The sequence below is a fragment of the Chenopodium album genome, chromosome 6 (assembly GCF_948465745.1).
Source record: "Chenopodium album chromosome 6, dcCheAlbu1.1, whole genome shotgun sequence".
In the NCBI taxonomy this organism is placed as follows: Eukaryota; Viridiplantae; Streptophyta; class Magnoliopsida; order Caryophyllales; family Amaranthaceae; genus Chenopodium; species Chenopodium album.
In genome coordinates this window covers 5203675-5224174 of record NC_137839.1, presented here as the reverse complement: position 1 = coordinate 5224174, position 20500 = coordinate 5203675, and the positions used below count along the sequence as shown (strand labels likewise).

Sequence of the window (20500 nt, the reverse complement as noted above, 5' to 3'; positions counted from 1 at the left end):
TATGGTTATGCTTCCAAATCTGTACAATATAGAAGTTACATATAAAAAAAAAAAAAAAAAAAAAATCTGCTTGCAACCAAACAATGGAGTTGAGAATAGTGCATGAGCTGATGTCAGCAAACTAGCATTGACACTAGACTTTCAAAGTACAGAAATCTACTGATTGGAAAATTAATTTCTATCTTATTTACACAACTTGAAACTACTGTCAGTTTCTGCTCAAACTATATTCTATCTCCATATCTAGGCATCTCTCTACAAAGTTATAAATACCTTCTATTGCTCTCTCCAACCACCCTAGAAAACACCTGAAATTCAGGGCCTTGTACTCCGAATATGGGGATGGATAGGATTCGTCATACCAGGCTGATCAAAACAAGGCCTGAAAGCAGGACTTGGTGCGAAACCCGGAGGAAAGGCAGGATTCTGATGGGTGGCACCATTGTTTGTGGGCTTATCAATGTATGGTGGAGGACGAGGGGCAGGAGAGAAATTTGCGTCTCCAAATTGCATCTGGGTTGATCGAGCAACTGGATTATGATGCACGAAATTATTAGCAGCTTGGTAAGGGTTATTAACTGGAGGTGGGGGAACACGAGGGGCAAGATACTCTCTCTCGTTGAACTGCGTCTGGGATGATAAAGCAGATGGATTGTTGTCTCTAAAATGCATCTGGCTCAATGGTGCAGCTGGACTATGATGCATGAGATTATTGGTAGCTGGGTTACCAATTGGAGGAGGTGGGGGAGCATGAGGGGCAGAACGGCACTCTCTCTCGTTGAAATGCATCTGGGATGATATAGCTGCTGGATTCTTGTCTCTGAATTGCATCTGGGTTGTTGGTGCAGCAGGAATATGATGCATGAAATTATTGGTTGCTGAAATACCAACTGGAGGAGGTGGGGGAACATGAGGGGTAGAACAGTAGTCTCTCTCTTTGAACTGCATCTGGGATGATTTAGCAGTGGAGCTATCATACGAGAAACCATTGGTACCTGGATTAGGAAGATGAGGGGCAGTTGGGTGACTTTTGCTTTCGAGCTGCATATGAGTCAATGGAGGAGGAGGAGGTGGAGGTGGAGGTGGAGGCAGGGGCAGCTGACAACCAGAAGTTAAATTTGCAAACCCTGAACCAGCAACTTTGGGTTTGCTATGAGAAAATGAGGATCCTGTCTTTTTATTTGCTTCTTCCCTCTTCTTCAAGAAATCTGGTGGGCACCATTCAGGCATATCTTCATTGTCGAAAAGATTTCTTGGCTTCGAACCAGCAGCTCCCTTCTCCATTGGTTTCTGCTCCTGTACAGACAAACTAGGAATCTTCATTTCAGATTGCTGCCCCATGTTTAGTGGGGCTGACCCTTGCAATTGCCCAGTTTGGTTCTGGTCCTGTGTTGGGAAGCTTGGTTTATGTGCTTCAGGATATTGATTTACATGCTGAGGAGCTAGTCCTTGATAAAGGAAATGTTGCTGACCCATGTTTTGTGGGGCTGGTCCTTGAAAATGCCCAATGTGATTATGTTCTTGAGTTGGGGGGAAGCTTTGGTTTGGCACTTCAGAATATTTCTCAACACATTGTTGAAATTGAGAATCTGGCACAGGGACAGAAGCAGTCGAACATTCTGACTTCAATTCAGAAGAAGTGGGTGCCGCAACAGCTGAAGTATTGTTCACTGAAGCCTGAGAAACTGTAGCTCTAAAATCAAATTCAGGTAGATCATCATCATCAGAATTATTTGCAGGTTGTTTTGAGGAAACCGGAGGTATAGGTGGAATAGGGTTATTTGGCTCCACATCAGTCTTAAACTCTGATAGCTTGCTAGAGGTACCACTGACTGAGGTCAAATTTTCAGTGACTATAGACTGCTTGGTTTGATTGACTTGAGGTGAGGGCAAAAGCTCTGGACTTTTGTCTCTTCTGCCATTTTGCACAACTTCAATCAGATTCTGACTTTTTTCAGATGTTGCAACTTCCTTAGAAGTCTGACCTGATGGTGGGGCATTACCCTCTACTGTTTTTGTGGCAGGAGCGGATGAGTTTTTCTTCCACACAGCACAACCAATAAGCGGATCAGATTTGTCTTTGATAGCAGCCATTCCCTTGAAGAAGCCGTGTTTTGCTAGAATAGTGATTATTGCATCACTATGAGGACAAATATAGAGATCAACATCAGTAGACAACTTTGCAAACCCAACCCTCTTTCCTTCTTTATATTTCTTTGCAACCTGTTACAAAAGATACTCTGAAATTCTGAAGTAATTTGTAAATGTCACTTATAGATTTAACTGGCAAATTGTTACCTCCTTCATGCCTTTATGTCCAGCATCAGATGAACCTTCCTTACAGCAAAGTGACATTACCTGTACATACAATTTCAAATCTTTTAAACTTAAAGAAATTAAAAGTCCTAATGATAAAGGATTTAAGTAAACCTTCAGCTACATGTTGCATACAATTTGACCTCGAATCAAAGAACCATTAAGCATTCAGAAGGTACAGAAGGGCAGAAGGCACATAATATGATTTTTTTTTTTTTTTTTTTTGGGGGGGGGGGGGGGGGGGGTGCATACAAAGAATCAATTCCAATTTAAAATCTTCTCAATCTTCAAGACCAGCTTGCAAGGATTTGACTACCATGAATCTTAACTCTTAAACGGAAAAAGAAAATGAGATTACGAATGGCAACATGAATCACTTAGCTTACATTTTGTATGTAAATTTGATTGACTAGATTCTAAACCTAAGAGACAGCTTATCAGTACTATCCATGTAAGTTCAGAAGCTGATAATATCAGACCTTATATACCTTGGAGAGGCATGATAAGTTCACGCTCCCAACATTGCTTCATGGAAGATTGGAAGGTCAAGCATGGAAATGGCACAAGGAAATGGCACAGGCATTTCCTTTGTCAAAAAGACTGGTGTACTCATTTTTCTTTTCTTTTAAATAGTGTCAAGTTCAGGATTCAAGTGTGAAATATCAATCCCACCTCACTAGATATTTGAAAATTTTGGACAACTCTCTTTCATAACATTGTACTCCGTAATAAGTTAGATTGCAGTCTCGAGAAAAGACAGGACTAACATATGAAATTATTTACCCTAGTAAATTATTGAAGTAATACACTTGAAGCAAAACGAAGTACGGCATTTTTTAGAATCTCTCCCACCAAGCAAAGATAAAGAAGAGAAAAAGGAAACTATAATTCTCTGATGTAACTAGTTTTCTGTCAGTAATTGTCATCTGGTGCCAAGATAAACTGGACAACAGCATTATCATTGTCTATTCACTTTGAGGAAGCATACAAAAAGAATGAACCTGCCCAGAAAGTACCAATGTGGGCAGCAACAATGCAGTGAGATATATTGACACAGATATCAGCATTTATCTTCATTTTATGCAATAGACGGAATCTATCTCAAGTCTCTCAGTTCTTGTCAATAGTGCCCCGTGCATTCGAAGAAATACCGACACATATCGACGTCATGAATCTTTTTTTGGATAATCAAAAGTTCAAATGTTTAAAACTATAAGTAGATATTAAGGCTGCTTTGTTGAAGAAGAGATTCTGCTACCCAAATAAAATTCAGTTCTAATAGAAATAATTTCCATTGCAAAAATCTTTATACTGGGTTGTGATTCTCCAAGAATAATATTAAACTTCTTTGTGACAATCTGCATATCAATAAATTTTGGGGAGAAAAATAAAAATGCGATAGAAAAACAATTCATACTAATTCGGTTTCAGAAAAATCGTAATGTACTGCCTATCTTTACCCTGAAGACTGTCTAACCGGGAAAAAAGAAATTAATGGGACTTTTAGTCCCCACAAACAGATAGTCACAAGCCAAGCTGCTCGTAAACAACGCGAATGGCGAATGAGGCTCAATGAACCTCAACTTGGCTCCACCAGCACGTCAATGAGGCAAGCTCAAGCTTGTGATTTTGACTTGTTTATTACAAGCGTTATTGGTGATATCCGTTTAACGCTCGTGAGCCTCAGTAGACGCTTCAATTTCAATAATTCTTTTTTTATAGGAACAATATGGACAAAGATTACCACTTCGTCCAAAATAGCTATAGAGCATTAAGTATGGCAATAACAAAGCACAATGGTGTCGTTCGCTAAACACACCTCGCATTGTTTTAAAACTTGACACCAACATAAAATCAATAAGGCCTGACTGATGATCTTTGATGATGGGGGACATCAATAAGATCAAAACCAGGCAATTTTTTCCTACTGCAAAATAAGTTAATTATATGTTATTTCATAGAACTTAGGCCTTGTTTAGTTCACCTTATTTTAATTTATTTTAAAAACAATAAGGGCCTGTTCACATCTACTTAATTTCAGTTCAGTTCAGTTCAGCTCAGCTCAGTTCAGCTCCGCTCCAATCAGTTCAGTTCAGTTCAGCTCTTAATTTCCCTCTCTCATAAAATATTTATTTCAGCTCAATTCAATTCAATTCAGTTCAGCTCTAATCAGTTTAGTTTAGTTCAGTTCAGCTCCAATCAGTTCAGTTCAGTTCAGCTCAGTTCAGTAAATGTGAACAGACCCTAAGTTTAAATCAGATCAGTTAAGAAAGAATAAGTTCAGATCAAATCAGAAAAAATAGGTTCAGATCAAATCATCGTTTTATGTGCACTTTTTTATCGATAAATAACTTTAATTTCGTAATGAAAAAAATTCTGAAAATCACATATTAATAAAATACACATTATTACAAATCTAACAAACCCTACTTGATATATTTTTTCCGTATAAATTATCGTATATTTAAGGTCAAAGTTTGGTCAAATCTGACATTGGGATCAGATCAGACCAGATCAGAAAAGCAAATATAAGGCAAACTGAACAAGGCCTTAATGATTGTTTTGGCATCTAAGTTGTTTGAACAATAAGCTGATAGTTTCACATGTTTGGTAAAGATAGTTTCTAATGAACTGTAACACAACAGTTAATTTCTCATTTAAGAATAGAAAAACAACATGCCACATTTCTACACAAATTCGATTTCAGAACTCCTCAACAACTCGGGATTGAGCTCCGAGGGTACAGATTAAAACAAAAAATGGCTTGTGCTGTAGATATTAGTTTGTATGGTTTTAGTACTTGCTTATTTTAAGTGTTTGATCTTTTATTTCCATTGTCTAATCTCTTACAGGAATTTCTACTTTTTGAATAGTTTACGTTTAAGTTGAGCTTTTTCGAGTCAAGTGACTCCATAAAAAACCTTGAGTTGAGCATGAATCAAACCCCGGAACTAAATCAAGTTTTGACCAACTCAATCTCAACCAACTCTTGAACCATCTCATCTAACTTCAATTCCCTCAAAATTATCCATATTATGATCCTAGTGAGTAGTGAGTCGTGCACATAATCAAGAAGTCACACCTGCATGGGGCTGAATCATAAGACCATCCACACCTATAGCCAAGATATATACAACACCCACAACCTAAGCATCAAAGAACAAAATAAAAACACAATACCTATTCTTTCTGGAACTGCAACTTATTCAATCATTTAACCCCTGTACAAGAAAAACTTCAAAAAAAAATGGTGACCTTGTGAGAGGGCTCTAAAACTACACATCATGGTAGGTCTCTCACTCTTCATGTCACACTGCATTACCTGAATCCATAATATTAAGAGTGGCGTTTATTTTGCAGCAAACAGAGCCTTTGAGCTATTATCGCTCATGGCTTAGTGAAGCTACTGACTTCAACCAGAATGGAGAAAGCACTTCACCATGCTGTCATTATGTTCTTATTGAATGTTCTCAGAAGGATTTAAAGTTTCATGAACTTCAACCCTTAATATTCTTAGTTTCGTTCTAGATGAAGATTTTACATCATTTTCATTTATATATTATTTTACTTCAATTCAAAAATAAAATAGAGAATATGAAGGTTCATACAACTCTAACAGGCAGACTGAAATAAATAATTAAGCTACCATCAGTGACATTACAGGGTTTCCAGCTGCAGGGTCTCCATTCCGAGTTCCTTCCCAACCACATAATTTAAAAAGAAAAAGAAAAAAAAAAAAAACTGGAAGCATAAAAATACAACTTCCATTTATTTTCACTTATTGAATCACGGATTTCCTAATGCATGCATTAATGAGATGTTTCTAGGGACCAAATAGGCCTCTGATGCCCTTTAGGAACCCAGGAAACACCTTGGTGCATAATCTTGCCAGATCAAATTATCTCCAGAGGCTTAATTTGAACTATGTAGTATAATACACAAATCAAACCCATTTTCAGATATTTTGGGACTCGATGTCGAAAACTCGAGTAATGTAAGGGACGCAACTAGGGGTCATATAATGTTATATGAATTATATATAATCACTAGTTGGTCACATTAAAGCTCAGGCAGCCTTGAGTTGATAAAAGGAGGTGTGGACATAACATGGCTAAATTGATAGTTTAAAAGCAAAGTAAACAGTTCCAACCACCAAAATAGCCTCCCAAAGCCTCATAGGGTCTATAAAGAGCATCCTAACCTCTTCCCTAAACGGGCCTAAAAAAGTAAAAATTTGTACATAATTGAAGGCTATAATCCACGCTTTTGGCCCAATTTTTGGAAAAAATTTCAAAAAAAAAAAAAAAAAAAAAGGTGAATAAAAGGGGTGTCCCCCAAGGTTATATATTAAAAATTGGAAGCACAATACACAGATTTCCATTCATTTTTACTTATTAAATCAATGTTTTCCTAAGACATATCAACAATGGGATGGCCAAGGCATCAAGTAGGCCCTAAAGGCCCTATAGGAACCCCATGAAACACCTCAGTGCATAAATATGTTGGGTCAAAAAATGATCTCCAAAGGCCAAATTTGAGGACTATAATACACAAAATGAGGCCATTTTAGGAGATTTCGGGAGTTAGTGTCGAAAACTCAAGTTATGATAAGGGATGCATCCTGAGGTCATATAATGTTTCTTGGACCCGGATACGGTCACTAATTAGTCACCATAAGATGCATGGTGGCGATCTTGAGTCAATTAAGGGAGGTATGAACATAACATGCTAAATAGACAGTTAAAAATCAAAGTGGACAAATCCAAACCACCCAAATGGTCTTCTAAGGTCTCATAAGGTCCCTAGGAAGCATCCTAACTTCTTTCCATTTTGGGTCTAAAAAAGTCAATATTTGTTTAAAATTAAAGGCTATAATCCAAACTTAAATGTGGGGGTTGTCCCTAACTCCCTAAGGTTCATGTACTATATAAAAAAGTGTTACAATTAGTTTTTCATTCGCCTTTGTTTATAGAATTATTGTTTTCCTAATACATGGTTATTGGTAAGAAATAGTAACAATGAGCCAAAGACATAAATGTGATAGTTTCAGGCATCAAAAAAGTGTCCTAAGGCTCTTTAGAACCCCGTGAAACAATGCATAATCTTGCCAATCTCTTAAGGCCTAATTTGAAGGATATAATCCACGAAATCGGACAATTTTAGAGATTTTAGGTTTGGTATCAAAAACTCAAGTTATCAATAAGGGGTGCATACGAAGGTCATATAATGTTCTTTGGAACTACATACAACCTCTAGTCACAAAAAAGCTCATAGTGGCCTTGAGTCAATGAAGGGAGGTGCGCACATAACCAACAAATTTATCAGCACACATAACCAACTAAAGTGACAGTTTAAAGACAATATGGATGGTTCCAACCACCCAAATGAACTCCCAAGGTCCATGGGAAGCACCGTGTCTTTTTTCTTTTTTGGGCCCAAAAAAGTAAAAAATTGACCAAAACTGAAGGTTATAATCCATGTTTTTTGGGATCATATATGTTGGTTTGGAACCATAATAAGCCTACCAATAGGACTAAAAAGTCCCAATAATGAGTTTGATTCAATTATGTGACTATTTCTAAATCTTGTTGTGTTGGTAGTTCAGGGAAGGTTACAATCACCAATTTGATATCCCAAGGTCCTATTAGACCCTCTCCAATGAAGAAACTCAAGTGAGTATTTTTAGGAGAGAGAGAGAGAGAGAGAGTATTTTTTGCAATGTATACCAATAAGTTAGTACCTAAACTTAGCAACTCCAAAAGAAAGTTGCTAAGTTTAGATACTCAACTTTGAGTCTTATTTGACAAAAAGTGTGGGGCCCTTGTCAATATTCTAATATATTTTGTAAATTATTTAAGTTTAACTTTTTTTTTTTAATCTTATAATATTTGATACTTCCTCCATTTCTATTTAGTTGACACGTTTGATTTAGACACATATATTAAAGGAGAGAGAGTGAGAGAGAATGAAAAAGCAAGTAGGGTAGCTTGTCAATGCAAGGTAAAAAATTTACCCTAAAAGGAAACATGTCAACTAAAAAAAAAATTCCTAAAAAGGAATACGTGTCAACTAAAAAGAAACGGAGGTAGTATTAAAAAAGAAATGGATTTGGTGGGCCATAAATTAAAAGTGACATTTGTATATTTTTAGAAAATCTCACCATTGAGAAATTAGACTTTAAATGAGTTGCTAAATTGAAAAGTGGGTATGGTATCACCATTGGAGGTAAAAAAACAACTCATTTTGTATTTCAATATTAAAACTTGAGTCTCACCATTGGAAATGGTCTTAATGTGGCAAAAATTCATCATCAGATTATCAAACCCAAGCCCACCGGTATATTAGTTATCAATATGTTGTCAATGCATGAGTTGTTTATATTATATACTATATAAGTGTTTGTTATTCAACACCATTACTCCAATTGTTGAGTTTGGTTGTTTGTTTTACAATCGTTCATAATGAAGCTTTGTCAATTAGAATCACAACCAAAAGTATTCAATGACACTATCTATACGCGTTGAAATCTATTTTAACATTCACACAAGCAACAATAACAGCCTTTAAAGCATCAACAATGAGGAGGCTATATCGTTTGTGCAAATCATGTTTATATGATCAGCAATTCAATTCAATTCAATTTTAGGTCGGCTCAAGTCAGGTAATATATGAATCAATCAGCTTATTTTCCATTTAAATCAGATTCCCTTTTCGGGGAAAGGATGATATTAACAGCAATTGAAACAGGCATTTCCTAAAGTGAGCGGCATTTGACAGCACCTTATCATAACAAAATAAAGAATTAAGCACAAGAATATGAAAGCTGCAAATGAGTCGAGTCAAGCCAAGTTTTAATATGATTGAGGTAAGCTTGATAAGAATAGTTAGTGTTCGAGTTATCTTAAGCTAGAACAAGCTTATAGTCTTGTTCTAGCTTGGCACATTAAGATTTTCGCTTGTTCAGGCTTTGTTTACAAACATGCCTAGTTGTATTTCGAGTCTGAACTTGAAATTGAATGAGGTTAAATCGAACTTGATTTAAAAGGTTATACATAAACTTTCATGTGTACACTTCACAAAATATTATTTTTTAATTACTTTAAATTCATGTATAAGAATATAAGATATATAAAGATGTTCAAAGGTTTATTTTCAGATGTCAAAGATTTCTTCAAGTTTGATTGAGCTATAACCAATTACAATTGGACATGAACAAATATACAAACTGTCATTTACTTAGTGAGCTTAAGGTTTTTGTTCATGCTAGATATATAGTTTATGAACAAAACAAAATTTTGACCAAGATTGTTTTCAAAATTGCAAGTAGTTAGTAAACATATCATCTCATTTGCGCCCCTACCCTACAAAGAGATCATGATAGATCATGGGGCAGTCAAGCTCATAAGCCATTACTCATTAATTACTTATTCCATTTCTACATCAGTATAAAAACTACACTTCTCCAAGTAATAGAACATTATTGTAAAATTTCATGGAAATTTTACCTTATATACATGGTTTCAATAGTTATCACCATTATGGACTACATAAAATTACATTGGTTTTATTTTCACTTCTTCTCACTCCCCTCTCAATCTTTTTAAATGATTTAACAAACAAAGCCATGGGTGAAGATCTCAATCTCACTCACACCCCACTTTGTAGTGAATTCTTTAACTTTTGTTTTCTCTTTCCTTCTGCATTCAGATCCACTCTATTTTCTTGCTTGAATCTCGTGTTAATGTGTTATCCTTCTTTTCCATTGATTTTTGCAGTACAATCAAATCCCTAATCATGGAGAATTAAAAATTGTTTTGTACGTAACAAAGCACACAAGCATCATTTGATTAGTTTGATTCTAACAAGACCACGCTACTGATGCTCTCTTCCCCTTTTGTTTTTCTTCAATATTAGAAGTTACTGACATTATAGACTATTTAAAGGAAAGAGAGGGGGGAATGGAAAGGAGAAGTTGACCATTGTTTTTCTTCAACATTAAGAGGAATTGGTTTCGTAACAGAAAAAGGAAGTTGTATCCTTCCATAATCCTTCCCTTCCCCAATTTAATCCAGATATAAAGACGCTAATCCATATCACTCTTTCTTACTTTATTCATCTTGTTTCTTACACCTACCTAGTTTTTACCATTCTCTATCTTACTTTAACCACCTTTTTCTTACATCCATCCCACCCATTCAACAATATTCTTAAAATTAGTGCATATAATAATTGTTAAGATCAATTTGAAACAGAAGTATTTCAAAGATGTAGACAGAAGTTGTAGGTTGTCCGCATGTCTGCACGTGTGTGCCATCGTGGATAATAGTGAATCTGGCATGAAACATAGTCAAAGAACAGGTTTTCACTCAAAATCATGATAAAAACAGGAATTGGAGTATCTGCAAACTACTTTTGTCAGTATGTCTACAACCAGCAAGTAAAGGCATATAACTACAGTGACAGAAAACTCGGCTTACCATGAGTCCACGAGAGCGTGAACGAGGAAGGTCTTGCACATATTTCTCAAAAGCCTCCAATCTAACTTTTCCTCTAACTTCCACGAATTCAGACCAGCTGAAGTCCTGCATCTTCTCTCCACTACAATTTAAAAATCAGCATATATTAACAGCTAAATTTACTGACCCAACCTCATTACAATCAGACTAGCCCAAAGCTGCATCATCTAACATCAATTAGAACAAAGTGATCATCATTCATAACAAAACTACAGCTTCAGTGGGGGGCAATAGTAAATTTCACACTATAAAAAAGATAGCCCATTAGAAAGCGAAAAAGAGAGTGAAGAAAGGATGCAAGTGGGAAATTATTAATTTCACAATATACATATCCCCCAAAACAGATAATTCACTAAAATTCAGCACCTCCCCACCCCCACCCCCCGGCCCCCCCCCCCCCCCCCCCTTTTCCCGCCACCCTGCCTTCTAGTTTTGGGTGAAGGAGAGTGCACACAGAAGTAAACCAGTCAATCAACATATTCAACAATAAAAAACACAGATGCGGTGCCAGGTGACAGAAACTGCATCCTAGAAGTACGTACCGCAAGGTCCACAACTGTTCACAAAACAAGTAAGCAACTAATCTAACTGTCCAATTCAACTAACTTCTAACAGAAGACCCTTTTTTCTTAAACAACACAAAACATCAGCTGAACTTACACAATATTAGCCTAATCCAATACAATTTCAGCTTATTATAATTTCTACACCTTCCACCCCTTATTATATCTTTAATTATGTATCTAAGAATTATGAAAATTTGATATAGTGACATATACAATTTCAGCTTATTACAATTTCTACTCCTAATTTGGAAGGTTAGCCATTTTTCAGTATATCATAAGAAGAATTCTTTTTTTGAGGTATCATATTACAGAAGCATTGAATTCCTTAAACTACTCAAAGCACAATGACATCAAATAAAAAGGTGAGACCAAATTATATAATAACCTTTTGAAGAACGCAATGACAGACACTGAAACAGAGGTACTTAGTTTAACGGTGCCATCCCACAACTTCTCAGCAAATGCTGAAGGTCCATTTTCAGACTTGGACTTACTATCTAAATTAGCACAAGCTAATTTAACATTCGCGGCAGGGTTTTTAAGAGCAGGAGCATCATCAGGGTTCTTGGACAGGTTTGTATCTGCTGACAGATGGTTTTGATTCTGAATCGTAGAACCTGATGGTGATTTCATGATTTTAACATCATTGCCAGAACCTTGAACATTACCATCATTATTATCAGGTAAACCAACACCAGAAGCAGCACTCAAAAGCTTCAAAACATTTAGGAGATTATTAGTTTCATTCTGTAGATTGTAGACAGATGTACTGACATTGTTACCAGACGCCTTATTATTGTCAGTTTCACTTTGCTTAACATTAGAAAAAGATCCAACTTTATAAGCTTCAGCACTGTCAAGTCCGGAAAACCCACCAGCATCTCTGTATTCTTTGACATTATTAGGACAGTTAACCTTGTAGGTTTCTTCTTCACAACGACCTTTTACATCCAAACCAACGGCTCCAGGCTCAAAAACAGTTTGCGGCAATCTTTGTGATTCCCCTGAAATTTTGGATGCTTTTTCATGAAGATCTGATGCCATAGCCCTTGGCTTTAAAGGCGTTTGATGTGCATAGCTAAAAATCTCCTGGGGATGAATAACAATTGACTCCCTTGCCACATGTGCATCTGATTCACAGTTGTTATAGTGATTAAGGTTTTGAGACTCTGAAGGAGGCCCACTTGATTTTTTATGAGTCGCTGCATGTGCATTTGGTTCATAATTCCCATGCTGCCAATTTGATGTATTTTGAGTCACTACAATTGCATTTGACTCACGAATCTCATGCTGGTAAGAGTCACGAACTATAGGAGGTTGCCAGTCCAATGTAATAGGAGTCGTAACTTGTGCATGGTTCTGATGCTGGCTAAAGGCTTCAGTCACTACAGGGGACCAATTTGACCCTTTATTAGAAGCCAAATTCAGATTTGGTTCACAATTATTATGTTGGTTAAAATTTCCTGTCCCTGAAGGCGGCAACTTCAATGTTTTATGAGTGCATCCCTCTGGGAGAGAAATTGAAGGTGAAGGAGCTTTATGATTTGGAGACTGCAACCGCCGTTTTGCTGCATAATCACTCTGATCCCAATATTGACTATGATCAGAATAACCCTGTGATGATTCCCTTGGTCCCAAAACAGGGGTAGAACTCTTGGAGTCTGAAATTCCAGAAACACCATGCATCAAATTTGGAGCAGGAGCGATGATTTGGTGATCAGAGGAGGTTAATTTTCTTTTTCTTGGTGACTCAACCAAAACATCCCTTTTTAATTGCGCAGGCAGAAAAGTAAACATGTCTTTGTCATATTGGGCTCCTCGAAATGGTCGTGGTGGACCTGGTGGCTGCATTTTATATGCTTGAAAAATGATCTTCTATTGTCTACAGACTGATTTCGTATGAGTCATTCATATCCAGCATGAAAAATTTATCAATTGTGGAAAATGCCCAACATCATGAACCTTCTGAAAATCAGAACACTGCACAGCACAACATGATTTACAATGCAGTACATCTCATACAAACATTAATATAGATAGGCAAAATCTGAAATGGGCTCTAACAACTAAAACAGTGAAGCACAAAGTGCAAAAAATCAGTAAATAATACAGAGATATAAATAAGCCTGAAAGAGGATTCACGCTATAGTGAAAATCATACATGAAGATCCAAAAATAAGGAAAAAAGGGGGAAAATTGGAATGTCATAGGAGGAAAAAGAAGGGCTCCTTGAGATTTTGACAAATAGCCACAAAAGGCCAGATGCAGACATTAGTTGATTAGAAAATATATAAATACGTTTGAGAAGAACTGAAGAAGAATGAATCCTATGCCTGAGTTCATCGCTGTAGAAGACTTATGTAAAAGAGTAATAAGACTGCTTCATTTCACGAACCACGAACTGATTCCAAAGAGAAAGATACTGGTGGTAGACCGTCCTAAGACACTATTTTTTCTACTTCGTTCTAAATAAGCCTAAACAATGAATGTTGAGATTTGGGGGGTTGAGGTAGACTTCAAACTACAGTTCATCTTAGTAGTTACTAGTACCCAAATTAACAGTTAGCACTAAGGGTAACACTCAACATCCGAGACACTTCTTGCAAATGAACTTTCAGTTTAAAGGCCACAGGCTCCCAGCAAGGCAGCAACACAGATCATAAAGAAAATCAATAAACCTTCTCCAGATTATAGTCTTAAATCATAAAACAGTGTTTATAAAGCCTTGTCCAAACACTCAAGTTCGTGAATACCAAAGGTCCTACCAATAACCCCAATTTCACAACTGAAGTATATTAGTCTATAAGCTGAGACTATAACCCAACTAATACTCTGGAAATTTCCAGTTCACTTTCCAATCCCTCCACAAATGAACACTCCTAGTCTCCTACAAACCTAGCACTATAGTTCCGTGTTTCCTTTAGCATCCTAATCTTTAATAGCTCCTCGACTTAGATTCAACTTCAACCGCACTCCACTCAATCTCCATAGCACTACATTCTCATCAAAAAGTCAAACCCAGTAATTCAATCATGAATAATAACCAATTTCCAACAGAGATAATCAAACCCCACAAAAGAACACTGCTTTCTATGGACGAAAAATGACATCCTGCAATACATGCTAGAAAACCAAATCTCTTATTTCACCAAATTGGCAGCTTTACATTCAATAGAAATAGCATTAAACTCAAAGGAAAATTGCACATACATGGTATATCTCTCCCTGATTCCATTAATCAATTATCCAAGGACTTCACATAGATATATATTTACCCCCAATTGCCCAAGAACCTCGGTAAAACCCTACGAAACTTCAATCTAATCACAATTCACAGCAATTTGGTTACCGAACAAAGAAATAATTGCCAAAATCAAGATTAATTTCAATTTTTCATCTTCAATTCGATCAAAATCAAATTTTTATCATTAACATTGTAAAACAAAGAAATCTTATAGCGCAAGAACTCCCGCACAAAATTAACCGCAAAATAATGTCAGCAATTTCAAAGAAAACCCTAATTACAGCATTCATAAATCAGTAAACCAACAATTAATTGATTAAAAAAAAGAACAAACCTTGAGAATGTCTTGGATTTGAATTTGCAAATTTCTTGAAAAGGGCCAAATTTCTGAATTGTATCAATTGCATGTAGCAGCAAAATCACTGAAATTTTGGATTTTTTTATAATTTTTGGGGGTGTTGGAGTAGTAAAGTAGTGAGGAGAGTGAGAGAGTGAGAAGAAAGAGAAAGTGAAGAAGTGCAAAGAAAGAGTGTCACACTTCTATGTTCTCAAGAAACTCTTGTGCAGCACACAGGGTTGCTGACAATATTGTTGATTGTTTATCAATCTTAAGTTAACAGAACATACTGATTTTGTGTGGCTCAGTCAAATATTAAAACGCTAGTTTGTTATCGTTTTTTGTTTTTTAAAGTTTGAATTTGAGCTTTTACATTTGGAAAAAAAATCACGATAATTTTAATTGGGAGTTTGGGACCTTTGGAATTATTCCACGTGTTTTTTAGCATTATTGTTGTAAATTATATCCGGATTTTATGAATTGAAACTATACATGATATTGTCACGAGAAAACAACTGCTAATATTATTTCAATTGATTCAAATATGAAAGTAATCTAAAAAGTTACAAAACTTAAAATTTTGTATTAATCTTCTTTAATTGAAAAACTTTTGTAATGGGCAATGGGTACATCATTCATGGGTTAGTTGGTTCATAGCTTTGTCTACCTCGAGATTGTCAAAATCAAAAGTGACTAAATAATATTGTTATGTTCTTCAAAAAAAAAAAAAAAAAAAGAAAAAGAATATTATTACGTCAATGATTATTAAATAAAATACAATGTTACTTTTATATTAATAATTTGGTACGAATACTAATATTTAGTTTTGGTTCTAATAAACACAACAAACTCACTCGAGGTTGGACACAAGCCACTTTTGATTTAGGGTCTGTTCTCATTGACTGAACTGAACTGAACTGAGATGAACTGAACTGAACTGAGCTGAGCTAAGCTAAGCTGAACTGAAATGAATATTTTATAAGAGAAGGAAATTAGGAGCTGAGCTGAGCTGAACTGAATTTCAACGTAAGAGAACAGGCTCTTAGAGTTCCCTGCCTTGCCCCCATCAGCTTGCTCTTTAGATTAAATATTGGTAGTTTATCAATCCAATCCAATCCAATAAGAAATAAAAATATTCATAAAAGAAAAGAGAGCATAGTCAAACTAATGGAGAAATTGGATATTTTATTTTTTAGGCTTATCATATTAACTTAACATGTTTGTCAATGTATGTTTTTACCATTAATAAAGTTTAGGAGTGATATTAGTTGTTGAATAAGTGTTACAATGAAGCTATCGAGATTCCATCTAATTACTACCTCCGTTACAGGTTATGTGCAACGATTTGACATAAAGTAGAGAGGGAAAATGTCTAATCGTTGCACATAACCTGTAACGGAGGTAGTATTTATTTTTTCATATGTACTCCGTGTATAATATAATTAATTAAAAGTCATCAAAATGGACAATATGAATAATGAGTGAAAAATTAGTTGACAAGGGTCGCAACCAAAGCAATAAGGAGGGAATTAAGTCCTCACCAAGCTTGAAGCATATATGTGGTAAATCTGGTAATATTGTACACAAGCGTATCATATGATATTAGTCCCACATGAAAGAGTAAAGTAAAGACAGGGTAAGAAACGAAATTCAAAGGCATCTTTCCATGCACATTGCACGTATTGACATATACTTGTATATTGAATGTGTGTATGACAAGAAGTCATACTAAAAATACAATGTTCACAATTGAACTCCAACAAGAAACCACGGCGACAGCCAACACCACACCACCCATAGTACACCCGAGAAATTTATGTGAAAACAAGAAAGAATAAATGGAGCCAAGAGATAAACAACCAGTAAAACCAAAAAAACAAGAACATGAAAAGGAGGCAACCTAGCATATACACAAATAAAGCAATAATAGTAACAATTTCACAGCAATAAGTTATACTGTATATGCCATGTTGAGCATCTTAATAAATCGATCATCACCACGAGAAAATTGCAGACAAAGTCCCAGCAAGCATTAATCCATCAATGAAGGTGTCTACTTTGATTAAGATAAATAGCAAATGCTTCAGCCACACGCTTAAACACAGGAAGGTAGCAAAGGCCCGTGACAAACAAAGGCAAGCACGATGTATATGATGATCAAGAGAACGATAATCAATGTTAACCTGCAAGAATTGAAAAACTCATATTTAGGTAAGGTTGAAATTTTTCAAAAGGTGCGTAAGCAATGCATCAAAAATGACAAGTAAATAACTTCAGTTGATCATTAGTGCACTAGAGGTTAGACATCCAAATATCCAATTAGAGTCATAGATTTGATTGTCTTACATACAAGTAACAGGCTTGCACAAATGGTTAGCCCTCCATATTCTTTACAGGTCTAATGTTAAAATATAAAGATAGTTGTATTAGATGACAAGCAGCGAAATGTTAGCAGGTCGCAGATGTGCAGCATTGCATTATATCTTACACATATATAAAATGACTACCTGTTAGGTTTCTTCACAACCAGTGCAAACATAAACAGCATATTTGCAGGGTGAAACATAATTTTGAAAACAAAAAAAAAGATCAATTTCACATAAGTTGACTCACATGAGCCTGCAATTTCTCCACCATACAGTGCTTCTGAAGCGGCGAGCTTGCTTTCTGAAGCGAAGAGTATTGCCTTGTAATGTGGCAGTTTTATCAACAAGCAGCTCCAGGCGCTCCCCTCTATCCAAAACTTTATCAATATTCTCAATCATGACATTACGCACCTACAATTGTTGCACCAAAATGAGACAGATATTACAGTAACATCAACACAAGAAAATTGCTTCACCAAACAACAGGCTGCAGGCATGTACTTCACTATTCCTAGGAAAGATAAACAAAACTATCAAATTAAGAACTCTGACCCCTTGCTGCAAAGAAGCACTAGATCTATCAAAAATTCTACTACTAACTTTTCATGATAGGACCTCAACCATGCAATGGTTTCAAAGATAATGCCTCAATCCCCAAAGTAAAACTGAGAAGAAGACAACAATATAATGTTGGATTATCCAATATAAAAAGAATATCTAGGAATACACGCCATACCTGAGCCATTTCACCTTTCATTCTGTTCAATCTGTCAGCATTTGGGTCATTTGAGTAATAGTCCATTTGTTGGCTTAAGACCCTTGAAAATTCATCATTCATTGCATATGCAGGTGCAGTATGAATAGAGCGTCCATAAGCCTTCACAAACTTTTGATGTATGTCTTCAAGAAATGCAAATGGGATTCTTCCTATACAACAAAGTTAAGGTTTATCAGACTAGAGGGAAAAGATACCCTTACATTATGCTTTGCACGAGAAATATCAACATATCATGAGCCAATTTTTGGACAAACATCATCAGCATTTTAACACTCAATGAAAGATAAAAGATCCTGCATAATGCCTATAGCATTCATTAACTCTAGGTTCACCATTCACCAACACCGTATTCTATTATTTGGGAATTATCTCTACATTTCAGGTAGCCTGACCATGCAGAGACTCCTGCATCAGTTGCCACTAATTTGCATCAAAGTAACAGTACACACATCTATATAAGAAACACTTTCAAATAGCAAGAATATTTTCAACCTCCTTAAATCAACAAGCATGGAAATTTTTTCAACCTTGACTAATCATCATGACTTTACTCCGTTCTCATTCCTACCTGGAAAATCAAACCACCATACCTTCCTTGCACTTTACTTTTACTATAATCTCAGTCAAAATCTCATAGAACAAATAAACGCGGCAAAATTTATTCTCATGCTTTCATGGGCATGCTCCCCTTTGCTTACAAACACATGGTCTTTCTCTTACCAACCCAAACCTAGTACAAAACACAAGTACCTTGACTAGTTTAGCTCAAAATCCACTAATCTGCAAGCAAAAAGCTTTCTAAACCTTAAAGATAAATGTCACATTCACAACTTTCCTTAGTAAGGAAAAAAAAAAACTTTAAAAAAGTTTTCTTACTCCCTCTCTTATATCTTAATAGGGTGATCGAGGAAAATCCAATCATAAACCAAGAATGTATCAAAAATAAAAAGTGACAACTTTTTCCGAACATTCATTACATAACATTTTCGCAATATATTCCGGGATCGAGGGAATACCCATCATCTGCAACTAAAGACCTCAATATCAAGCTCTTACACAGAACATTCATCTTGCAATCAAATTCTTCATGATTCATAATCAACACAATGCATAAGCAGCAATCAATAACAAATTAACAATCACAATTTCACAAACAACACAAAAACCCTACATTTAACACAATCAAATCAATCAATCAATAGAACAAAAAACCCTAAACCAATCAAAATCAAAAGAAGAGGGAAAAATCAATTACGTCCAGCATTATCTTCCGCCATACAAAGAACAGTAAGACCATCGGTGCGCTTAACATGGAAAATATATCGATCTTGCGAGTAAGAAACATGAGTATCGCTATCACCAGGAATCTTCTCGAGAATTTGCTTCGCAATTGTGCTTGCATTCGTCGATGTTCCAACAAATTCCGCCAAAACTACCGATCCTCGAGCTACCAAAGCGTACAAAATCGCCATTAATGGTGGAATTTGAAACCCTAATTTTCTCTCTCCTCTGTTATCGCGATATTTTTGATCGGCGAAACAGGGGAGAAGATTGAAAAGTTGTTGATGACGATGATAATTGAGAAAAAAGAGGTCTTTTTCTCAAAAAAATTTAAAAATAATAATATTTAAAAAATTAAATTAATGATGAAAATAATGGGCGTTTACTTTTTGTGGTTTTTGAAAAAAAAAGTTTCCACTTTTTTGGGGGAATTGAGATGACAAGTGTGACAGACTGACAGTGAGAATTGCTTTTTATTTTAGTTTGAATTCATCTAATTTAGAACGAGTAATTATTCTTCTTAATCTTTTTTATAATGATACTTAAGTGGGTTGTTGACTGTCTTGGGATTAATTAATAAACTCTACAATTAAATTGATGTCGGCTGTCGTGGATAGTTGGGGTAGTCAGATTGTTATGGTATAATAATGGCTTATTGTCATTGACTGAACTCAGCTCAGGTAGTCGGATTGTTGTGGTATAATAATGGCTTATTGTCATTGACTGAACTCAGCTGAAATGAGCTGAAATTAATATTTTATAAGAGAAGGAAATTAAGAGCTGAACTGAATTTCAACGTATGAGAACAGGCCCTTAGTATGGATGGACGCGTGATGGGCCGAGGGACAAAAACAGTATAAAAATCCATGATAACAGTACACGGAGTAAAATTAATAATAACAGTATAATAAAAAAAAATGTGCTCTTTCCTCTTTCTTCTTTCTTCATCGAAAATCTCGCTATAATAATTACACTATAGAATAAAAATACGGAGTAACAAGTATAAAATCAACAATAACAGTATATTTATCAATAATAACAGTATAAACAAAAACATAGCAAAAAAAATACTTGGTATGGACCATACTAGGTATGG

The 20500-nt window shown here is 35.7% G+C and overlaps 2 protein-coding genes across 2 annotated transcripts; both read right to left on the bottom strand.

Moving 5' to 3' along the window:
- Positions 1 to 54: 54 nt before the first annotated feature.
- LOC145635684 (uncharacterized) lies at positions 55 to 15227 on the bottom strand. The gene is made up of 5 exons (XM_081687011.1): positions 14977 to 15227; positions 11784 to 13378; positions 10794 to 10914; positions 2299 to 2358; positions 55 to 2223 (listed from the first exon to the last, which is right to left on the bottom strand). The coding sequence occupies exons 2-5, from the start codon at positions 13247 to 13249 to the stop codon at positions 316 to 318; spliced, it is 3555 nt and encodes a 1184-aa protein (XP_081543137.1). The 5' UTR covers positions 13250 to 13378; positions 14977 to 15227; the 3' UTR covers positions 55 to 315.
- A 1392-nt stretch (positions 15228 to 16619) lies between these two features.
- Positions 16620 to 19737, bottom strand: LOC145635683 (vesicle-associated membrane protein 711). The gene is made up of 4 exons (XM_081687010.1): positions 19379 to 19737; positions 18082 to 18272; positions 17593 to 17756; positions 16620 to 17162 (listed from the first exon to the last, which is right to left on the bottom strand). Exons 1-4 carry the CDS (start codon positions 19593 to 19595, stop codon positions 17075 to 17077), a joined length of 660 nt encoding a protein of 219 aa, XP_081543136.1. The 5' UTR covers positions 19596 to 19737; the 3' UTR covers positions 16620 to 17074.
- Positions 19738 to 20500: the final 763 nt, after the last annotated feature.